This window comes from Eschscholzia californica, unplaced genomic scaffold (genome assembly GCF_041429995.1).
Source record: "Eschscholzia californica isolate CP2 unplaced genomic scaffold, dmEscCali1.0.p SCAF_2, whole genome shotgun sequence".
Taxonomy (NCBI): Eukaryota; Viridiplantae; Streptophyta; class Magnoliopsida; order Ranunculales; family Papaveraceae; genus Eschscholzia; species Eschscholzia californica.
Window position 1 is genome coordinate 45,199,851 of NW_028238309.1, and position 19,718 is coordinate 45,219,568.

At 36.5% G+C, this 19,718-nt stretch overlaps 2 protein-coding genes across 2 annotated transcripts; one reads left to right on the forward strand and one right to left on the reverse strand.

The window, feature by feature from the left end:
* The first annotated feature begins 972 nt into the window (after window positions 1–972).
* LOC147558274 (CASP-like protein 5A2) lies at window positions 973–4,038 on the forward strand. The gene is made up of 3 exons (XM_086659883.1): window positions 973–1,714; window positions 3,061–3,193; window positions 3,680–4,038. The coding sequence occupies exons 1-3, from the start codon at window positions 1,488–1,490 to the stop codon at window positions 3,869–3,871; spliced, it is 552 nt and encodes a 183-aa protein (XP_086516009.1). The 5' UTR covers window positions 973–1,487; the 3' UTR covers window positions 3,872–4,038.
* Window positions 4,039–10,012: 5,974 nt separating this feature from the next.
* LOC147558275 (homeobox-leucine zipper protein REVOLUTA-like) lies at window positions 10,013–18,494 on the reverse strand. The gene is made up of 18 exons (XM_086659884.1): window positions 17,146–18,494; window positions 16,732–16,891; window positions 16,252–16,337; window positions 16,075–16,165; window positions 15,828–15,923; window positions 15,509–15,622; window positions 15,321–15,404; window positions 14,263–14,418; window positions 14,111–14,185; window positions 13,762–13,868; window positions 13,485–13,662; window positions 12,446–12,634; window positions 11,990–12,067; window positions 11,582–11,716; window positions 11,098–11,423; window positions 10,866–10,971; window positions 10,446–10,595; window positions 10,013–10,317 (listed from the first exon to the last, which is right to left on the reverse strand). Exons 1-18 carry the CDS (start codon window positions 17,376–17,378, stop codon window positions 10,171–10,173), a joined length of 2,511 nt encoding a protein of 836 aa, XP_086516010.1. The 5' UTR covers window positions 17,379–18,494; the 3' UTR covers window positions 10,013–10,170.
* Window positions 18,495–19,718: the final 1,224 nt, after the last annotated feature.

Here is a 19,718-nt window from a genome sequence, read left to right on the forward strand (position 1 = left end):
TTTGGCATGGGACCCCCAAATCCTCCCTCAGCCATGACCCTGTCTTGTCTACGCATAATAATGCATTTGCTAGACTTCAAAAGTATTAACAAAGTTCATTTTGTAATTTTATGGACAAATTTTATATTTAATTGTACTATTGATGTTTAATTCATAACAGAGAACTCAAAAGTATTATCAAAGTTCTTTTGTCTTTCTCTATCCTTTCACGAAATTATTTACATGATAAAATAATTCAAACTTCGAAGGACTTGGTCGTAGCATATTTAAAATTCATATTTGACTTATTATAATGCATGTTTTTTTAGCAAACTCATGAGATTTGAGTGTTCTCTGGACCAAAGTCAAAGAGGTAGACACGTGCAACAATAACCATTGAGTTATATAATTTTTTGTACGAGTGTTTTTGTAGCAAAGTTATGATAGTGAAGAATGACCAGAAACTCATACTTTCGTACAACTTGGTTCTGTAATAGTAGTTTAGTGCTCTATCTCTCATCATATCGTTTCACGTGTTTGACAAAGGCCTTCGATTGAATTAATTTTGTCTAGATAACACTTGACCACTTGGATCATGTGATTAGTTTCAGTAGGGCTAGTATTTTATCCGGGGAAAGTGGGATTCTGCTCAACCACGATCCCAACTGAATCCTAGTCGAAGTATATGGAGAGACATGATTTAGAGATAGAAAGTATTGTACTTTTTCTTTCTAAATCTTGATCAACCACATACTCCGACATAGATTCAACCAGAATTTTGGTCGGCCAGACTATCGCCCTTGTTTTATCTTGTCCAGGATTTTGTGCAATTAAGTGTTATTTTTGCATGGGTCTAACTTAACATACTTTTGATGGAAACTTTTAAGAAGAGACCACCTCAATATTTTGGGAAAGATAGGGATCAAACGAGAACTTAACATACTTTTGATGGAAACTTTTAAGAAGAGACCACCTCAAAATTTTGGGAAAGATAGGGATCAAACGAGAAGCTTGTCATAAAATATGGGGCCATTTGGGAAATAAGGGATCTTGAAGCGTGGGAAGAACAGGAATTCTGGAACTGACAGTTTGCCGTACAACTTGGTTCCCGTAAAAAGTTCATCATACTACCCCCAATTCCTTCACTTTTCATTTTCTCACTCTGGAACTTCATCATCTGGTTTTTCACCAGCTCTGTTCTAATTTTAGGGTTTCCAATCGGGGATCTGTAAAGCAACTTCTCACATTTCTTACAACATTTATCGATTCCTTAGAAGTTGGGTTCTCAAAGCTAAGCTAGCTAGTCCTCCTTATTTCTTGAAAGAACGAAATTAGGGCTTTTAAATCGCTTTTGATCTGGTGAAGTTTGCCAGTTCCATTGAGATAGAAAGCGGGAATCGTTCTTTCACTGAACAGAATTTCGAACTGATTGTGTTTTAGGGTTAAATTCAGTATCCATATGATGGAATAGTAGTGATTAGGGTATAGATTTAAGGATCATTGAAACGATGAGTACTAGTCATCCGTCGGTTCACCCAGTGGAAGCTCCACCACTTACTACTACTGAAGGTGGTGTCATTAACAATATACCGGCAAGAGTGAGGATGAGGGATATTCAAGGCATGCCTGGTACTCTTGGAGGTCTTTTGTTACGTTTATGTCAGTTTTTGTTTGCAGCTGCTGCATTAGCCGTCATGACTTCCACTAGTGATTTTGTCTCTGTTACAGCTTTCTGGTAACCTTTTTATTCCAAATTGTTCATAATTTTGTTTCATTCTTTCTTGTTTAGGGCATTTTGGCATTTCAATATCCTCTGATAAATTTTTTATAATATTCTTATTGTGTTTCATACTTATCTAGAGATTGAGTGTGCCATGTCAAGTGCATATCCTTGAAACCCTTCTCAAGTTATAATAAGGATACTATAGAAATTAGGCAACGGTAACCTAGAACTCATAATTGTCTCTGTAACCAGAGTTTTGGCGGCATCAGACACTAGGGTCGAACGCTGGCGTGTGAGAATAGTCCCACATGGGAGAAGGGGCATCTAGCAACCAAGAATATAATGTCTAGGTCCTCTCCACTCATTGGCAATTGGGTTTGAGTTGGATGACCACAAACTTAACAATATCAAGACGTGCTTACATTGTTGTTCTTTTTCATTAGCTCCCATTAAACACTACTAAGAATATACTAGATGAGGAATATGATTGGTTATTCGATTAGTGTGTCTTATTAAAATTTAAAATGGGTGGATGAGGAGGCAGAAGTTATTCCTAAGACCTACCAATTCACAGACATAACTCCAACTTTATACTGCAGTAAACTTTATGTCAAAATGAGAATTTTTATACCAGGAATTCTACTGCTGCGGCTTAACTGATGTCTTGCAACTAAGTTTGAGAGTATTTAGGTTGTAGGTATCATAAGGTCAATGTGATTCCATACAAAAAGCTTTTGGGTATCATGTTTTGTTGGAGTTATTTCTACATCGGTTGTTGTGCTAGGGGTGGTGGTCACTGATACGAGTGATGGAAAGCCTCGCTTCTTGAGCTAACTTTTGGGGTGAGAGAGGCCCAAGAGGCCAAGATCCCTTGGGGTCTAGGAAGGCCTGAGACGACTCCCACAGATGGCAAGGGAGCCATAGTCTTCCAGGTCCCAATGTGTGAAGGGAAAGCTTGTCAAAAGTCCCACAAGGGTTGTAAGGAGGGTTGGTGGTCACTGTATAAGTGCGAAGGAAAGTCTCACCTCTGTAGCTAGCTTTTGAGGTGAGAGAGGCCAAAGACCACTTGGGAGCAAGGGAGGCCCAAATTCACACCCAATTCATTTTCTTAGATCTCACAAGGCGATCTTATCCATATTTTGGACCAGATCAAACTTATCTGTATATTTCCTGCTATATATGACCTTAACATTATTCTTCACTATGAACACTCTACTCTAGAGTTAAATTCCTGCAGATGGTTTGATGGGCTATGCTTTTCTTTTCTCTCAACCCTCCCATTTCATGATGGAAGAAACTGGTCTTTTGGTATTTCTATTTGATTAAGAAATATTTTTTTACTGCTTTTTATGTTTCAGCTACCTAGTTGCGGCAGCTGCTTTGCAAAGCTTGTGGAGTCTCTCGCTAGCAATTGTTGATATATATGCCCTTCTAGTTGGTCGCCGCTTGCGGAATTCACGAGCTCTCAGTTTGTTCACCATCGGGGATGGGGTAAGATTACACACTACTATTGGAAGATGATTTCTCGATTTGCTTCTATAAAACATTTGATGAGTGGTACTGAACTACATAATATTTTTTGTTACACACATTAAGTTGACAAAATGGGGTGAGAATATTTGTAGCAACGTTCAAAATGTTCACATCCTATTTTGCCACATGCGATAGCTTATTAATGCATAAATTGGAGGTAAATATTTGCAAAACATTCCATGTAGACCTAGCAAAGCCAACTAGTGTAGCTGGCTATTTTGCCGTTCTAATATTTTTGTCACTTTGTGTAAGTACTGCTAAGTTACATTTAGATTTTTGGCCCTCTACAATTTTCTTTTCATTCATCCAAGCAGTATTCATGAATATTCATTCCTATATGTTGGTTTTTGGGTTCCTTCCACTCTCTTTCATGCATAGATACATTAATATACTATATGTGTATATATATATATGGGTAACATAACGATTGTTCTTTTGGTGCAGATAACATCGACTCTCACATTTGCAGCTGCGTGTGCATCCGCAGGCATTACGGTACTTATCAGCAATGACTTAAATGAATGTAGCCAGAATCACTGCGGTAAGTTTGAGACTGCCACTGCAATGGCTTTCCTTAGCTGGTTTACAGTGTCACCATCATTTCTCTTGAACTTCTGGTCTCTGGCATCCCATTGAAACAAAAGTGGAAGGAATGTTTACTTTGATCTATTTTGCTTTTCTACTTGGAACATTGATAGTTATGTTAATCACTTGCCATGTATATATAAAACATAGAGAGTAAATTTGCTGGACATCGTAATCAAATCATCTAATATGTAGAACCAATACGTTTTGCCTTCTCATGATTTTTTGTTGGAAAGTAATTGTTCAACCCTAAGAAATTACGAGTCAAACCAAGGATTGTCGAGCTAGCCTTCCTTGTCTATGATTAAACATTATATACTGGGAATGAGTTTTTGTCTGAGTTTACCTGAACCAGCTTTTTGCATCTCTATTTGTCATTCTAGCTTCTCTCTGTAGCTCCTACCATTGAGTTAATTTGCCATAATCGCGAATTTGATTATGTACCAAGAAGTGGATATGTATTAGAAGGCAGAAGTTTTAGATGTACAACCCGGCATATGTTATTTAGATTTTTGTCTAGGAATGCAGTTGGTTTCATTTGTAGCCTCTTCTAGCATTACTCAATCTCAGTCCTAGCAATAACAGACCCAGGCCAGTCCCACTCTGAGGCTCAATCTCTTGCTTCAAGCAAGAAAAGGTAAATTGACATATTCTTTTCTCATTTTCAGATTTTTTTCCTTCGATTTTCTTTTTACGTTTCTTACTCAGTTCCAAAATATATCCGCTTTTTTCCTACCGCAATTACTTTTGATGTCGTACTTGGAAATTTGAAGGGGTTTCTTCTTCTCTCTGAAACGGTACACTTACAAAGGGCTCAAACCCGATTAAATAAGAATATGAAGAGACTACGTCATTCATAAATACAGTTTTCCTTCTTTATCCTCACGAAGGATGTTGTGTAACTCCTTGGTGAAGCTCTTTTGGTGCAGTTCTTTATGTAGGGATGTCGTGTTCTTGTTAGCTAACATACTTGTTGGACTCTCGATATATACGTTTGACCTCGAATTCTTGTAATCCCTAATTGATTCGCAAAATCCTTCTCCAAATGTTCCAAGAATGCCATGGTGGTTTCAGTCCCTGTGCTTTAAAGAAGGATTTGACTGTCATCAAATCAGTATTGAGTTGCACCAAACTTAAGTGAAGGGTGTTAGCCAATTTAGGTCCTGCCTCTATGGCTTGGAGCTCATGGTATGTAATAGTTGAAGGAGTCGTTGTATCTATTGCTGCACTTATAGTAATGCCTTGTTCATCCCACCGTATGTGCCTCTGTCTACATGAAGTGAGCCATCGGTATAAATCATAACGTAATTTAGTTTTGGAGCCTTCAATTTGCACATCATTCTTCTGGGCTATCCAAAAGTAGAATTTTACCTAATTTTGTTATACGTTGTCTGCTGTAGGGAGTGTCAACAATCTTACTTTGTCCACCTGCTACCTTAAATCGCTCCTTGTTCAAGATTTTCCAAAACACACTTTCGGTTGGCAATGACTTAGTGTTAAATATCCTCCAATTTTTTTCCACCCCATATATGAAATAAGAAAGTGATGAATAATAGTGTTTTCAGATTATTCGATGAGGACTCACCCTTAAAGAACTTGGTAATCTACCCTACATACTCCTCCCAGCCAGAAAACATCGAGCATGGCATCCAATCAATCGGATAATTCTTGTCCGAACTTCCATTACATGGGACGCAAGAGTCAAGACGCTGAGTGAAAAGATGTATCTCATCCTCCTTTTCATCTTGGCATAAACAACACTTACATCTATATATGGTTACCCCAATTAAGGAGTTTAATTTTAGTTTTATTGTAGGCTAATTTTTTTGTAATACAAAATTACAAACTCAAAAAATCGTAATACTTTGTATGGTCCATGGTTGTAAACTTGTATTTGAAAATTGAAAATGATTATTTTGTTGATTTCACTTTTTTGATGTAAAGCCATCGGGATCCCGAGAGATAAATCTGATGCAAGGAGATTTTTCAGAAGGTCTTCCGAGAATCTTGGATTTCATAAAATATAGTTATTTCTCAATTTCTTATTTTTATTAGTAGAGATTTATTATTTTTAGTAGTTTTATATTTTAGGAAACTTTCTTTGTTTTATATTCCAGTATTTTATTTATTTAGAAGTTGATACTAGAATTTGATTAGGTTTAAGAAACTAGTATTTTATTTATTAGAAGTTGTTCATTAGAGTTTGTTTAGGTTAGGAAACCCCTAATGTTACATAAAATGGATTCAGTAGTTGTTTAGTTTATGAAGTTTGATCAATAAAATTGAGTATTTTAGTTTAATCTTGTTAGTGTTTGTTCTACAAGTCTCAAGACGGAGTTCTGAAGGCTTTTTTTGGGTTTTATAAGTTTTAGACGAAGATCTAATTCTTGTTAGAGTTTTCCAATGCGTCAGTTGACATCAAGAGTAAGGATTCGCCTGGTTCGATATCATCTATGCAAATATCACTTTAGAACACATCAATGGATTTGCCAAAGATGCGTCTAAGGCTGGTTTAACACAGGAAAAAATCATCCACATTATTTTTCATGTCCAATTTTGTTATCAACAATATGGAGAAATATTAACATAATAACAATCTTTCAATGCAAGTGCACCCACGTAGAAATTATATTGAATACAAGACGAAGGCAAAGATACCAATCTTCGATGGATATTTACTTATTAAAGGAAGAACACAACAATTTCCACATTATGCGAACAATTCAGGAGATGAAGGGACTAATTTCTCAGTTCAGGTGTACCCATGCAGAAATTATGATGAGTACAAGATCAATGAAAAGATACCAATCTTTGATGGGTATTTACTTATAGAATACTTCCTTGATTGGCTAGATAAGGTCGAACGACAAGTCAATATGTCGGCTACTATTCTCAACGAGAAGATAGTTGAAATTATTGTTTGTAGACTTAAAAGGGAGTGCCATAGATTGGTGGGATCAATTACAACATCTAAGAGTGAGACAAGGAAAGACACCCATCCAGAGTTGACTGTTTATGAAAGAGAATCTGAGAGAGAGGTTCTTACCTCCTAACTATCAACAACACTTGTTCAGGATATACCAGAACTGTAGACAAGGGTTGCGTTCAGTGAGTGGGTACTATGAGGAGTTTTCAAGATTGGCTAAACGAACCAATATGGAAAACATTACAGAATATGAAGATATTGTAGCAAATCGATTTCTAAACGAATTAAAATTTAGCACCCACTTTTTCCCGCAGACTAAATTTTAATCCGTTTAGAAATCGATTTGCTATAGTATCTTCATATTCTGTATCTCCATATTGTTTCTTTTAGCCAATCTTGAAAACTCTTCATAGTACTCACTCACTGAACGCATCCCTTGTCTACAGTTCTGGTATATCCTGAACAAGTATTGTTGATAATTAGGAAGTAAGAACACCTCTCTCAAGTTCACTTTCATAGACAGTCAACTCTAGATGGGTGTCTTTCCTTGTATCACTCTTAGATGTTGTACTTGATCCCACCAATCTATGGCACTCCCTTTTAAGTCTACAAACAATAATTTCAACTATCTTCTCGTTGAGAATAGTAGCCGACATATTGACTTGTCGTTCGACCTTATCTAGCCAATCAAGGAAGTCTTCTATAAGTAAATACCCGTCAAATATTGGCATCTTTTCATTGATCTTGTACTCATCATAATCTTTGCGTGGGTACACCTGAATTGAGAAATTAGTCCCTTCATCTTCTGAATTGTTCGCATAATGTGGAAATTGTTGTGTTCTCCCTTTAATAAGTAAATCGAAGATTGGTATCTTTGCCCTCGTCTTGTATTCAATATAATCTCTACGTGGGTGCACTTGCATTGAAAGATTGTTATTATGATAATATTTCTCCATATTGTTGATAACAAAATTGGTAACGGAAAAATAATGTAGATGATTTTTTCTTTGTTAAACTTGCCTTAGATGCATCTTTGGAAAATCCATTGATGTGTTCTAAATTGATATTCGCGTAGATGATATCGAACCAGGCGAATCCTCTCTCTTGATGCCAACTGACGCAGCGGAAAACTCCAAAAAGAATTAGATCTTCGTCTAAAACTTATAAAATCCAAAAAAGCCTTCAGATCTTCGTCTTGAGACTTGTAGAACCAAAACTAACAAGGTTAAACTAAAATACTCAATTTTATTGATCAAACTTGATAAACTAAACAACTACTGAATCCCCTTTATATAGCATTAAGGGTTTCCTAAACCTAAATAAACTCTAATGAACGACTCCTACTAAAATACTACTAGTTTCCTAAATCTAATCAAATTCTAATATCTATTTCTAAATAAATAAAATACTGGAATCTAAAACTAAGAAAGTTTCCTAAAATATAAAATTACTAAAAATAGTATATCTCTACTAATAAAAATAAGAAATTATAAAATAACTAAATTTTATGAAATCCAAGATTCTTGGAAGATCTTCTGCGAAATCTCTCTGCATCAGAATCTAATGTAAAGGAAATCTTTGTAAGTTAATGAAGTCAAGTTGAAGTTATGTGCTATTTATTTTAAATGTAAATGTCAACCTGCCAATGGACTTGCCTCGTGCTCAATGGAACTGGCCTGCCTCGTGCTCAATGGAACTGGCCTGCCTCGTGCTCAATGGAACTGGCCCGGTTGGTGCTCACTCGCAGGCAATGTTCACCGAGTTTCCTGATTTTGGGAGGACCAGCCAACTCGAGTACCCTAATGGTTTAAGAATTTTGGTAGCCATCAAAGAAATTTAGGCCTATGGGTGGATCACCTCTAATTTAGTCCTACACCCTAGACGAGTCTATTGGTTCCTTCACTCCACTCGAAGAATCTCTTGGTGGTAAGAAGAAAGATAGTTGTTTCAAGACCATGTGGACAAGAAAGAAGATATTACAGTTTTCACTTTTTTTTTTTGATGAGATTATACAGTTTTCACTTTGACGGATGAAGATAATACGAAAATTGTATGTGTATAGACAATTGTACAGACCGATAGCTTGTCTATACACTTACACCTCGCATGGGGGTGTGGGTTGGAACCGTTTGTAAACTTAGCATCTCCCGAGATAATATGGCGGGACAATAGTGACATCGCCAGACTATGGTGTCCCATATAGTCTATTTGACAGGATGAATGTTTTGTCATATAGACCCACAAACCAAAATTTCAGATTGACATTTAACTTTTTCAAACTGTCTTTTGAGCAGTCCAAAATATTCTTTCAGTACCTATGGAAAAAAGAAAAAGGAGAAGATTAAACCCCACAAAAATTATAGACTGTTTCTGTTTGTAAGTTAGGTCAATAAGTGATTCTAAAAGAATATTAGCACCAGTACTATGGTCAGCAAAATCCACATCTCATCCTCTAAAAGAAGAGGACAGCAAAATACAATTCGAGCTTCAGTCTTTATCTCAGATTTATCCCTGAAATCTAATCGTAAGATCCAATTTGGTCAAATGTTTTAGATCTCTGCAAAAAAGAAACATATGGCTTGCAATTGACAAGATTTAGATATCAGACGGATATTCTTGGCAAGCTTTAGAACAAAAGTCCGGCTCTCTAAACCTAGCAGGCTTGCAAGGCACTTGGTAGCTCTAGCCTTTAGGACCTCAGGGCAGCTCGTTGAGTCTAGCAGTTAGTACGTCTTGCAGACACTAGACATCAAGTACCAACAAACTAGTTCGCGCTCGGGTGAGCGAGATGGGTTGTCGAGAAGCTCGAACATTTTCCCTAGCCTAGATTCTCCCCAGAAAAATACAAATTTGCAGTAGTTAGAGATTAGAATGAATATGAGTGTTTGACCAAACAAAAGACAAGAAACTGAAACGAAAACAGAGTTCAGTTTTTATTACTTGCATCAGAAAGTTTCTTTATGTAAATGTCACGATTGTACCCCACTATCTCCCTCTAGCTACAGCATTTACTTCTGGTTTAATTGTTGGTGAAGATTTAAATGCAGCTAGTCTTCATTACCACTATTCAATTTCGGACTCTGACTTTTGTCCGGTCAGAGCTCAGACTGTGTTCTGGCTCCGGTGGTCTTCATTGAATCTGTGAAACAAAACAAACGTGTAATAATATTCCTGTAGTAATCTTCTCAAATCTCAACCACCCAATTTAATATATGATGACAAAATAAACAGAAACAAAAAATTTCTGCTTTCAAGTAAGAATTTAAAACTATCCCATTACTTCATCTTTAATTATATAAATATATATTGATATGCAAACACTGTTATTTTGATACAAAACTAACAAACTAAACTAACTAAAACAAACACACACACACACTCTCAAGTAAACTATGGGTTGGAGTGCGATTTATAAATGATTGAGTTACATGAAAGACCAGTTGATGAAAGTAAACGCAAGGCAATGAACCGAGTTTTCTTCAGATAAAACTTTCCAGGCAATGGCTTGTTCATACGATATATGACGCCCCATCGTTGATAAACATATCCCACCCGGTAGATAAGCAAAACCCTACAGAAACAAATAAGAACAAGTAAAAGATTATAGGGAAAGTAGAGAACATGATTTTATTTTATTTTTATTTTTTGCTTCATAAAGTTAATATGGTGGATCAGATTTGAATCCTTATAGTTTCTTACCTGTTCCATTATCCTGGCAAAATCTGTGCATAATAACTTCTTCCCAGATTCGTCAAATATTTTCTCCAGTGTAATATCCTGTAGAGCAAATAGTGTTGTCTCCAGCATGTCGAGTCCAGCTTGGTTGGCAAAGGTGAAGACTGGTAGAGACTGAACAAAACCAGATAACCGTGTTAGTTCTTCAACATCATCACGTAACTCAGTGAAGAAAGTTATCATATCTTACATTTGTACTATTCCATTTTCCATTTGAGTTTTTGGAGGAAAAAAGCAATTTACAGAGATACGTTTCTTAAGTGTGTGATCATGGTGGGGATGCTGGAAACTAACCGAGGTTTTCCTAATCAAGATTGATACCACTTACCACAGTTATACATATGAAAGACGGACTAATTTTTCTAACTGGAATCATGGCTTTACCGTTACAGAGCAACATAATATTGCATCAGGATGGAGCCAGAGTAACTTCAACACAGAATCAGCTGCTTCACTGTCAGATCTCAGCAGTTCTGCTCCAATATGGTAACTGAACAGAAACAAAATACACGGGTTTAGAGTCTAGAAGCTTAATTGTGTTTGTATTTTGTATCCAAGAAGATTAGTTTTTTCAAGAATGCATGAGCAGTTTTTGAATGACAAGATGTGGATTTGCCTGTAGCTTTGAGAGATCCAACGAGCAAGTGTAAGAGCTTCTGGAGTGCCTGGAGATATTTTTGGCGCCAAATGTGGTCCTGGTCCTGATGGAGCAATGGCCATGGCAACTCTCTGAACAGAGGAGAGAACACTGCGGACATACTGTCGAGCCATGGTAGCAATATCATCCCGGAGATTGTACTCAAATGGGAACTGGAAAGCTAATGTCAAGACTGAACGCATGTTTGAGCTATTGTGAGATGCTTCTCCACTCACACGATTTGCCGACGCACCTACTTCAAGGCTGCATGCCAGATCCAAAGTCCTATTGGAGGTTGAAGTTTCCTGTTTTTCATTATGTATGATAAGTTATTTGGCTGAAAAGCGAAATAAGTGGTATGCACTTTATTAAAGAATCATGTACTTCGGACATCCCAAAACTCCCAGTTATGTACTTATATATAGAGACACATAAAAGCATAGAAGAAGGTTTGAAACTCAACTCTTTTTGAATCCAACGGTATAATCCGAAATCCAGAAGGAAGCAATGGAGCGTCATCCGGGAACATTTCATCAATTGGAGCAAAAACAAGTTCAGAGCAGGCTCCCACTGCATTTTCATCTACTCCACTACAAATCTGCAACGTCGGACCCAATGAATATATCAAGAGTGCTTCTAAGCTTGAAAAGTTAAAGTCGAATCATAGACATTGCCATATTAAACATTTTCTCAAACAACTTCTACTATTATAAGTACTAAAATGACAGAATAGTAAACATGACCTGATCCAGTAACTGGATTACTCACGAGTCATGACAGGTCAAAAAGTGTAAAAGTGAGGGTTTATGTTAGACACTAGCATTTACCAGACAAGAACAAAGAAAATTATTAACTCTAGCCTAGAAAAAACCTGTAGAAGATGAATGTCCCGGGATAGAAGAGCTTCTTGCGGAAGGGCATGGCCTTCAAGCCGAATTACTTCCAGTAACTGAAATATACATCAAAACGCAAATGAAAAGAGTCTACGAATAAAAGTACACCATAAAGATAATAATGATATAGTCATATACACCGATGGAAGAAAAATATCTCTCGCGCCATCCTATAGCATTACAAGTTTACAACCCACTACTCACATAATGAAGGCCCCCAAATTTGGCAAAAATCATGAAAATCAAGGGGTTTAAGCTGTGGATATCTAGGCCCATACAAACACATTAAATTTTACATGCAAAAATGGTTGCTCTCAGGGTATAATCAAACCAATGAAATATATATTAGAACAAGCTGCGTCCATGGAGATTTACCAGAGCATCTAAAGAGAGTAAGAAAAGTAACTGCAAAAAAACTGAGATAGTGAACAGACCTCTTCATTTCCCACAGTCTGACCAAGTGGCATGATGATTTGGCTACCAGAGAATCTGGTGGGTCTCGTTCCTAGAAAGGGGTAAGAGCCAGATTTCACTGCTGAAGCTGAGTAAGCATCAATAGTGTAATCAGCCCACTCAGATCGGTGCTCCCTCAAAAATCTAACCAGCAATGCAGGAGGAACATTCTAACACAAGAAGCACATTATCAGATGAAGTTGCATGCAACCAAATTATGCTTAATTAAAGTTCGAGGTTTCAAGTTTTTACAAATGTCTATTTAAGTTGGTAACTGCTAACCCACGCTTGCGCTTAACTTAACAGATAAGGCTCACTAAATATTTCTGCCTAGACTCAGAGAAACATGAAATTGACCAACTCCTTTAAACATAGATCTAAGAAGAAATAGAGTATAGAACATACAATAGAATAAATAGCTTTTTACCCTTAAAACGGAAGAAAGCGACTTGTGGAAAAAAGAATCAGAAACACCGTTGCCAATTTTAGTAGAAAACAGGTTACGACATAATCAGCAAGTTAATTAATTTTCAAATAATTGAGACCTAAGTTGGTACTTTTAAGTCCAAATTGTTTCCACTAAATATATTTCCTTACTCGATCCGTTCTTCAAATTTTCCTTAATTCGTCTTCATGTTGGTACACTACGAAATGTTGATGCTTTTTTGTTACTAGTTGCAAAAATGGAAAAGATTGTGTTGTACTAAGTTACGGAGGACAAAATAATAAGAAGAGAAATTTGGTCAAAACTCCCTATAAATTAATTTGTTTTGGTGAAACATGATCACACAATTGTTTCCTGTCTTCAGCTCACTAGGTATTTTCGCAATTTGCAACTGTTTGCAATAGGGTTGCAACTGCTTGCGAAAAATTGTAAAAGAGTTGCAAAAAAATTATGTTTTTAACCAAACAAAATATAAATATTTGGGTTTATAACTAAACAAATACAAATGTTGGATTTCTAACTAAACAAAATTTAAGTATATAATTTGTCGTTTTAACTTAAAGAAGAAAACTTACTTGGAGTAACATGGACGCCTTCACACAAAGGATTCCTCCGGGCAATGGAATGATATTACCATTACCAACGCCTATATGTTTGGTGGTGTTAACAGCCATGGTTACATCTTCAGCACCATCGTAGTTCAAAGGAGACCAGCCATCGTCACTAAATCCGTTAACCGCATCATTGAACCCCCTAAAGTCAATAAGAAATGAACGTACATAAGTTCACGGGATAAGTATACTAAGATCAAGAGAACTAGCGTAAAAGGAAGAAAAAGAATCAGCAGCGCACCTGCTCAATCTTTGACTAAAAGTCCGGAGAACAGTAGGCTGCCTGCCCAAACCATATACCACTTCACCGCTGGTCTCCTGAGCTATTTGCCTTATGTGGTTCAGTGCCTTTGGAGAAAATGCTAATTAAGTTCCCAATTTTATGAGTGCAAAAAGAATTACGTGACTGAAAACCTAGCGCATGATTGTTATTGAGCATTTTTCTCACACAGCCTTCTAATTAACCCAATAACAAAGCTGAGCAAAGAAATAGTATAAAGAAGACTCTTGGTTCTGACCAAATATGAAAAAGATCGTTCAGTTTAGGAATGCGCTTCCCTGAAATTAAACCACTAGTATTGAATACTTACAGAAATTGTCATTTTCTGAGCTATAACTTTTGACGATTTATAAAGTGGCCTCAACACCTCAGGTACACTGGATGCCTAACAATAAAAACAGAAAGATAAGTAGCTGGAAGGGGAAAGTCTTTCATAGATCAGATGGATATTTGAACTTAAACCTCAAGATCTAGGTGATCAACAATGTGAATGATTGATCCTCCCCCTTCGCATGGCCGCATCAAATAACCACTAGGTAGCATTTCAGCTCTCACGAATTGGGCGGTTGCAGAGGCATTTGGGCCAGCACCAGAACCAGATAAAGATCTCTCGCAGACCTTGATATATTAACCCCGAAAAAGAGAAAGAGAAAAGATAAATCACTAGAAGCTGCTTTACAACAACAACGATCCAAATTAAAGACTGGTTTTTCTTACAAACTAACTTGGGAACTCAATGAAAATATGGGGCCTAAGACAGGGTCAAATCTAGACTCCAGACGACCCAAATGTTAGAGTGTTAAAGTGTTAAAGTAAGACGCTTATCTCTAATATTCAAACCCACAGCCACAAGTTACACACATACATATAATGGCATTGACATATATAGAAATATGTATTATATCCATGGAAAAATAAGGAAAGAACGAATATCAAAGTGGCAAAAATAAGGAAAAGGTAAATATTGTAAGTTTCATGGGGAGAAGGACAGACTAACTACAACCTAAACTTAGGTAGAGTCACAAACAATGTCCTTCACATATACAGAAATATAATATTTACCACATCCATGCATACAATATATAATATTCGAAAAACCATTTCCGTAACTACCTGTTACATCATCGTAATCCAGGATAACGGTTACTTGTAAGACCAGTAACGAGGAAGAGAAGTTAAGACTTCTGATTTTGAAAAAATCTGAAGTAACACTTTGCCTTGGTCGCCTGAACAGAATACCAAAGTAATAATGCTGATAGTTGATTGAAATAATCAACAGAGTTAATTTGGCATGTAAGATGAGCAAAGAAAACATCATAATAGTGAGTTGAAGTAATGCATGATATCTCTCCCCTATATGACTTACATCTAAACCAAAGGATTTTATTTTCTTTTTGCTAAAGTATGAGCTTGGAAACCGTCAACTAGAAACAAGTTATGGCAGTCCTTAGGAATATTAAAGAACCAGATAAGGAGTAGAAACTATTAATCCACCAGATAAAACTAGAAGAAGTCCATACCACGACACTGCCATCTTCTAAACTTGTAGTATATCTCAATGTCCAAAAGTCACGTGCAGGAGCCAGTGTAGTTGGAGCATACATCTGAAAGGAAAATAAGGTAAGAAGTCATGTACACATTTAATTGATGCCCGCGTAGGGTTTAGAACTTGTGTAAAGAAGTTAAATCTCGGAAAAATCTTTCTCACCTGCATGTATACCAGTTCAATTGTCCCTCCATTTCCAGCTGGAAACGTGGTGAAGATTTCAAGGCTCCTGCAATCTCGATACCACGACGGACGATCTTTGAGGATCTCTGCAACCTGTCAATTGAACGAAGAAAAGCATATTACTCGTCAAGTTGCAGAATAACGACGAAAAGAGAAATTGCGACCTATTTTGGAATAACACAAAATTTTGGATCAACATAAATGGATTGAATTCCTTAACATTAACGGTTGAACAGAATCCTTTAAAACGTGGCAGAATCATCAGAAAAATATCTTTCTATTATATGTCAAAGATTACCTTCGAAGGTTCTAAACTAACAAGACCACAGGCTCGTGCTGCCACACCATTACAACTGTGCGAAATGGCAACAATCCCAACCGAATCCGGACCAGGCTAGTTACACATTGAACAATTAGATAAGATATATGGGATATTAACAAAAAATATCTACCGGAAAGTGCAAAATGCCTATATATATTGATCGATACGAGTAGAGATATTCAATTTTTCAAAAATAAAATGCCGGATGTGGAAATAAGAGCACCTTCATCCCAGGTATCTGGACCCAATCGACAGCAGTTCCTGTAGCCTTTGAAAGAAACTCTGCCAAAGTCTCCTCTGCAATAGAGAGGAGTCTGAAGAAAACATGAAAACAAATCAAAATGCTACAATTCAGAGAAAGTAACAAATCAAGATACTCGTTGACATTCTAAAAAATTACCCAGCGGGACTATTTGCATCTCTTAGAGAATGCTGTGGAGTTGTAACCACAGATTCACAGCTTGCATCAGTGGTTGCTGCAGATGCCTGCGACAAAGCCAAGGATGGATTAGAAAACCGAAGTTCAAAATCCCAAAACCTTACAAAAATAGGCTTGCTCCTTGTATATCAAAAACGAAATTTAAGTTGTAACATGAAAATACATGTGCTGGAACAAATAAACAAACAAGCATTGTTGTAAACATATTTGGAGAGATATCTATATTTGCAGTTTGAACATGGCGAAGAACGATTATGTGCATGTGGTGAATCCATTATAGGAAATAATGCTCCAATAGTTTCATCTATGCGAATATGTGATCCAAAGTTTTTCACTAATAATGCATAAGATAGGTGGGGGTAAGTAGGTGACAAGGAAGATCTATAAAAACTTGAGAGAGAGAGAGATGAAATCATGACTGGTCATCAGAAGCACAGTTACGTTTTGCAATTGTTGACGCATGTAAGTGTTCTCATACACCAACTGAGAAACTTGTTTTTGAAGACGATCATTTTCCTCCATCAACAACTTATTCATTGCAGTAAGCTTCCTGTTCACAGTTTGAAGTCTAGAAGCCTCCTTCCTTTGCTTCTCCCGGCACCTGCAAGTAATTTACAAAACTAGGAGTTTCATAAAACCCAAAAAAAAAAAAAAAACAGAATCCAAGAAACCCATACCCATTTTCACTCCCCTTGGGAAAAAAAAAATGTGAATTTTAAGGTCTAATTGCTTCTCAGTTTTCATTAAAACTCAATTCTGAAACTTAAATATGAGCAATTTTCTACCATTTTTACCCTTATGCATGAACATTGAATCAAAGAAAGGGAAAAATAAACAAAGTGAAAATCATCTTGCCTGCGATTCTGAAACCAGACTTTGATCTGCTTAGGCTCGATGTTAGAAAGAGTCGGACAATCACGGATAAGTTGTTGACGACGCATGGAATTTGGTTTAGGGCATTCCGCATAAACTCGTTCAAGTGCTTCAACTTGCTCCGCCGTGTACCGGACATATTTTCCGGTATCAAGATGTTTATTAATACTTCCAGAGTTGTTTTCTCTGTGATGCGGCGCCATGATCATCGCCATTTTTTCTTTTTTTGCTTCCAGAACCAGAAATTTCACTTTGGATATATAGAAGAAGAAGAAAAGACAAATTCTAAACCTGTGAACTCCTCCTACTTTTGTACCTGTTGTTTTGCCCTAATAATTTCTCGTAGACTCCGCCTCTATGAGATTAAGCGTGTTAATTTAAGTACTATTTGGATAATATTTTCAAAGATTCTCAAACAAAAAAACTTTTCAGGTTTTCTCTTTCCACCATAAACACTTGTCCTTGTTCTATCAACTTGCAGAAACGAAACTCAATCTAATCAAGAAAGTGCTAATTTTCAACTTATTCTTCTTCATAACGCTTTTCGATTTAAACTTCTAGTGAGAAGAAGAAGAAGCAGTTTTCAGTATCTATCATCATGAATTTCAACTTCTAGCTCATTCAGCCTGATTTTAACAAGAATCTCGTAGTTCTTAGTTCAGATTAGAAGAATAAACACTCAATCAAGAGTCAAGACTAGTTAGAACTTAGATCTCTCCATTTTTAAACCAGAAAAAAAAAACCTCAAATGAGCCTCCAAAAAACACAAGAACTTTCTCAAACTGAAAATTAAAACCTAATAAATCAGAACGATTTCCAATCACATACATCCATTACTAATCACATTCCAAAACAAATCTAACCAGTTAAACTTCATCTTAAACCACATTAAGATCACAAATAATCAGTCATCCTTCTTGTTCTGGTACCGAAGAACGAAACTAATCAAATTTTGAAGCAAGACTAAACCTAATTTATAACTGTAAAGATCAAAGAGCATCTGAATAGTGAAAATGAAGATAAAGATGAGGGAGAAGAAGAAGAAGGAGAACAGAGGTCGCAGCTACTTGTTCGCTGAAAATAGTCTGGAATTATAAAGGACTTGTTTTACCCGCAAATCGAAAATTTCATTTGCTTCCTTTATGAAGTTTTCAGTTTTATGTACTAGTCTCTCATCTTCTTTTAGAATCATAACCACACCCTTTAAATTTCATTGATTGTATAAGGGCCCTTCACTTTGACAAATTCGATCGTTTGTTCCCCATCACGGCATCACCAACCATCTATGGATCGAAATACAACTTTCGAACATAATTCCGAAAATCCAAATCAGAGTAAGATGTTTTAAGGAAGTGAGTAAATTATTAAAATATACGGTCAAGCTAGTACCCAGTAGCGAGAGGTTTCTCTTTTTTATCTACCTCAATGCACAGTATCTTTACATTTTGATGAATAACCACATCGTACTCATTTTTCCTTCTTGAACACCTCTGAACGACAAAGAAAACCTTATGTTACACTAGGTAAGACTTTTGACTCCACTCACTTTCGTTTCAAGATGAAGGTTCCATATGATGGCAGTTGTGATATTGAAGGCTTACTAGACTATCGTGATTGAGCAGAAATAAGAGGTTCCAAAAAATGATTCATGATGATCCTCTTATTACTACTTGAACAAAAGTAAAATCATCATTGATTGATCGTTTTCTTACCTCTGAATTATGAACAACGATTATTTACAATGTCGGCAAATGAAACATATTGTGGAGGAGTACGTGGCGGAATATAACCACCTTCTTATTTGTCTTGAGCTACAGAAGATAGACCCTGGGAAGGTTGTTAAATTTAAGCGTGTCTTTGGTAAAAAAATTGTGATTTACTTCATCTCAAATCATGACGTTTTTTCTCCAAAATGTATGAGTATCGTTAGAAATTTAACTCAATCGTATACCTTATTATAGAGGAAATTCTTATGTAATTCTTCTAGACCATTTACTCAAGTAAGTTCAGTGCACATGGACAAGGTTGCTACTAATCTCGATCCACATAAGACTGCAACAATCCTCATATCAAATTGTCTTTAACTAAAGGGGGGGGGGGGGGGGGGGGGGGGTAGTGGAGCAAGACTTTCGCGGACTCTTGAGAGTCCGCGAAAGTCTGAGGCATTCAAATCCAGACATTTGAGAGTCCACGAAAGTCTGAGGCATTCAAATCCAGACATTTGAGAGTCCACGAAAGTCTGAGGCATTCAAATCCAGACATTTGAGAGTCTATGAAAGTCCGAGGCATTCGATTGTAGACAAAATATGTCCCAGACTTTGGTGGACTTCATAGTTTGATGAATTTGTGAAGGATTTGGGACAAATTTGGAAGCCAAAATGTCTTTCAAAAAACAAGAGACATTTGAAGTCCATCATGTGATAAAAAAACAATAATAATATTAAAATAATAAATGTCTACCAAATGTGATTAAACAATAATAATAATATTAAAATAATAAATGTCTACCAAATGTCCATCAATGTCCACAAATATTCACAGATGTTTACGAAAGT

Excerpts from the sequence above, each read along its gene's own strand:
- LOC147558275 (XM_086659884.1), bottom strand. The coding sequence starts at position 17,378 with ATGGCGATGATCATGGCGCCGCATCACAGAGAAAACAACTCTGGAAGT. Across the intron at positions 15,924-16,074 it reads TCCAGATACCTGGGATGAAG|CCTGGTCCGGATTCGGTTGG; the intron begins GTGCTCTTATTT and ends ATGTGTAACTAG. Across the intron at positions 13,869-14,110 it reads CTCAGAAAATGACAATTTCT|GCACTGAACCACATAAGGCA; the intron begins GTAAGTATTCAA and ends TTTTCTCCAAAG.
- LOC147558274 (XM_086659883.1), top strand. The coding sequence starts at position 1,488 with ATGAGTACTAGTCATCCGTCGGTTCACCCAGTGGAAGCTCCACCACTT. Across the intron at positions 1,715-3,060 it reads GTCTCTGTTACAGCTTTCTG|CTACCTAGTTGCGGCAGCTG; the intron begins GTAACCTTTTTA and ends TTTATGTTTCAG. Across the intron at positions 3,194-3,679 it reads TGTTCACCATCGGGGATGGG|ATAACATCGACTCTCACATT; the intron begins GTAAGATTACAC and ends CTTTTGGTGCAG.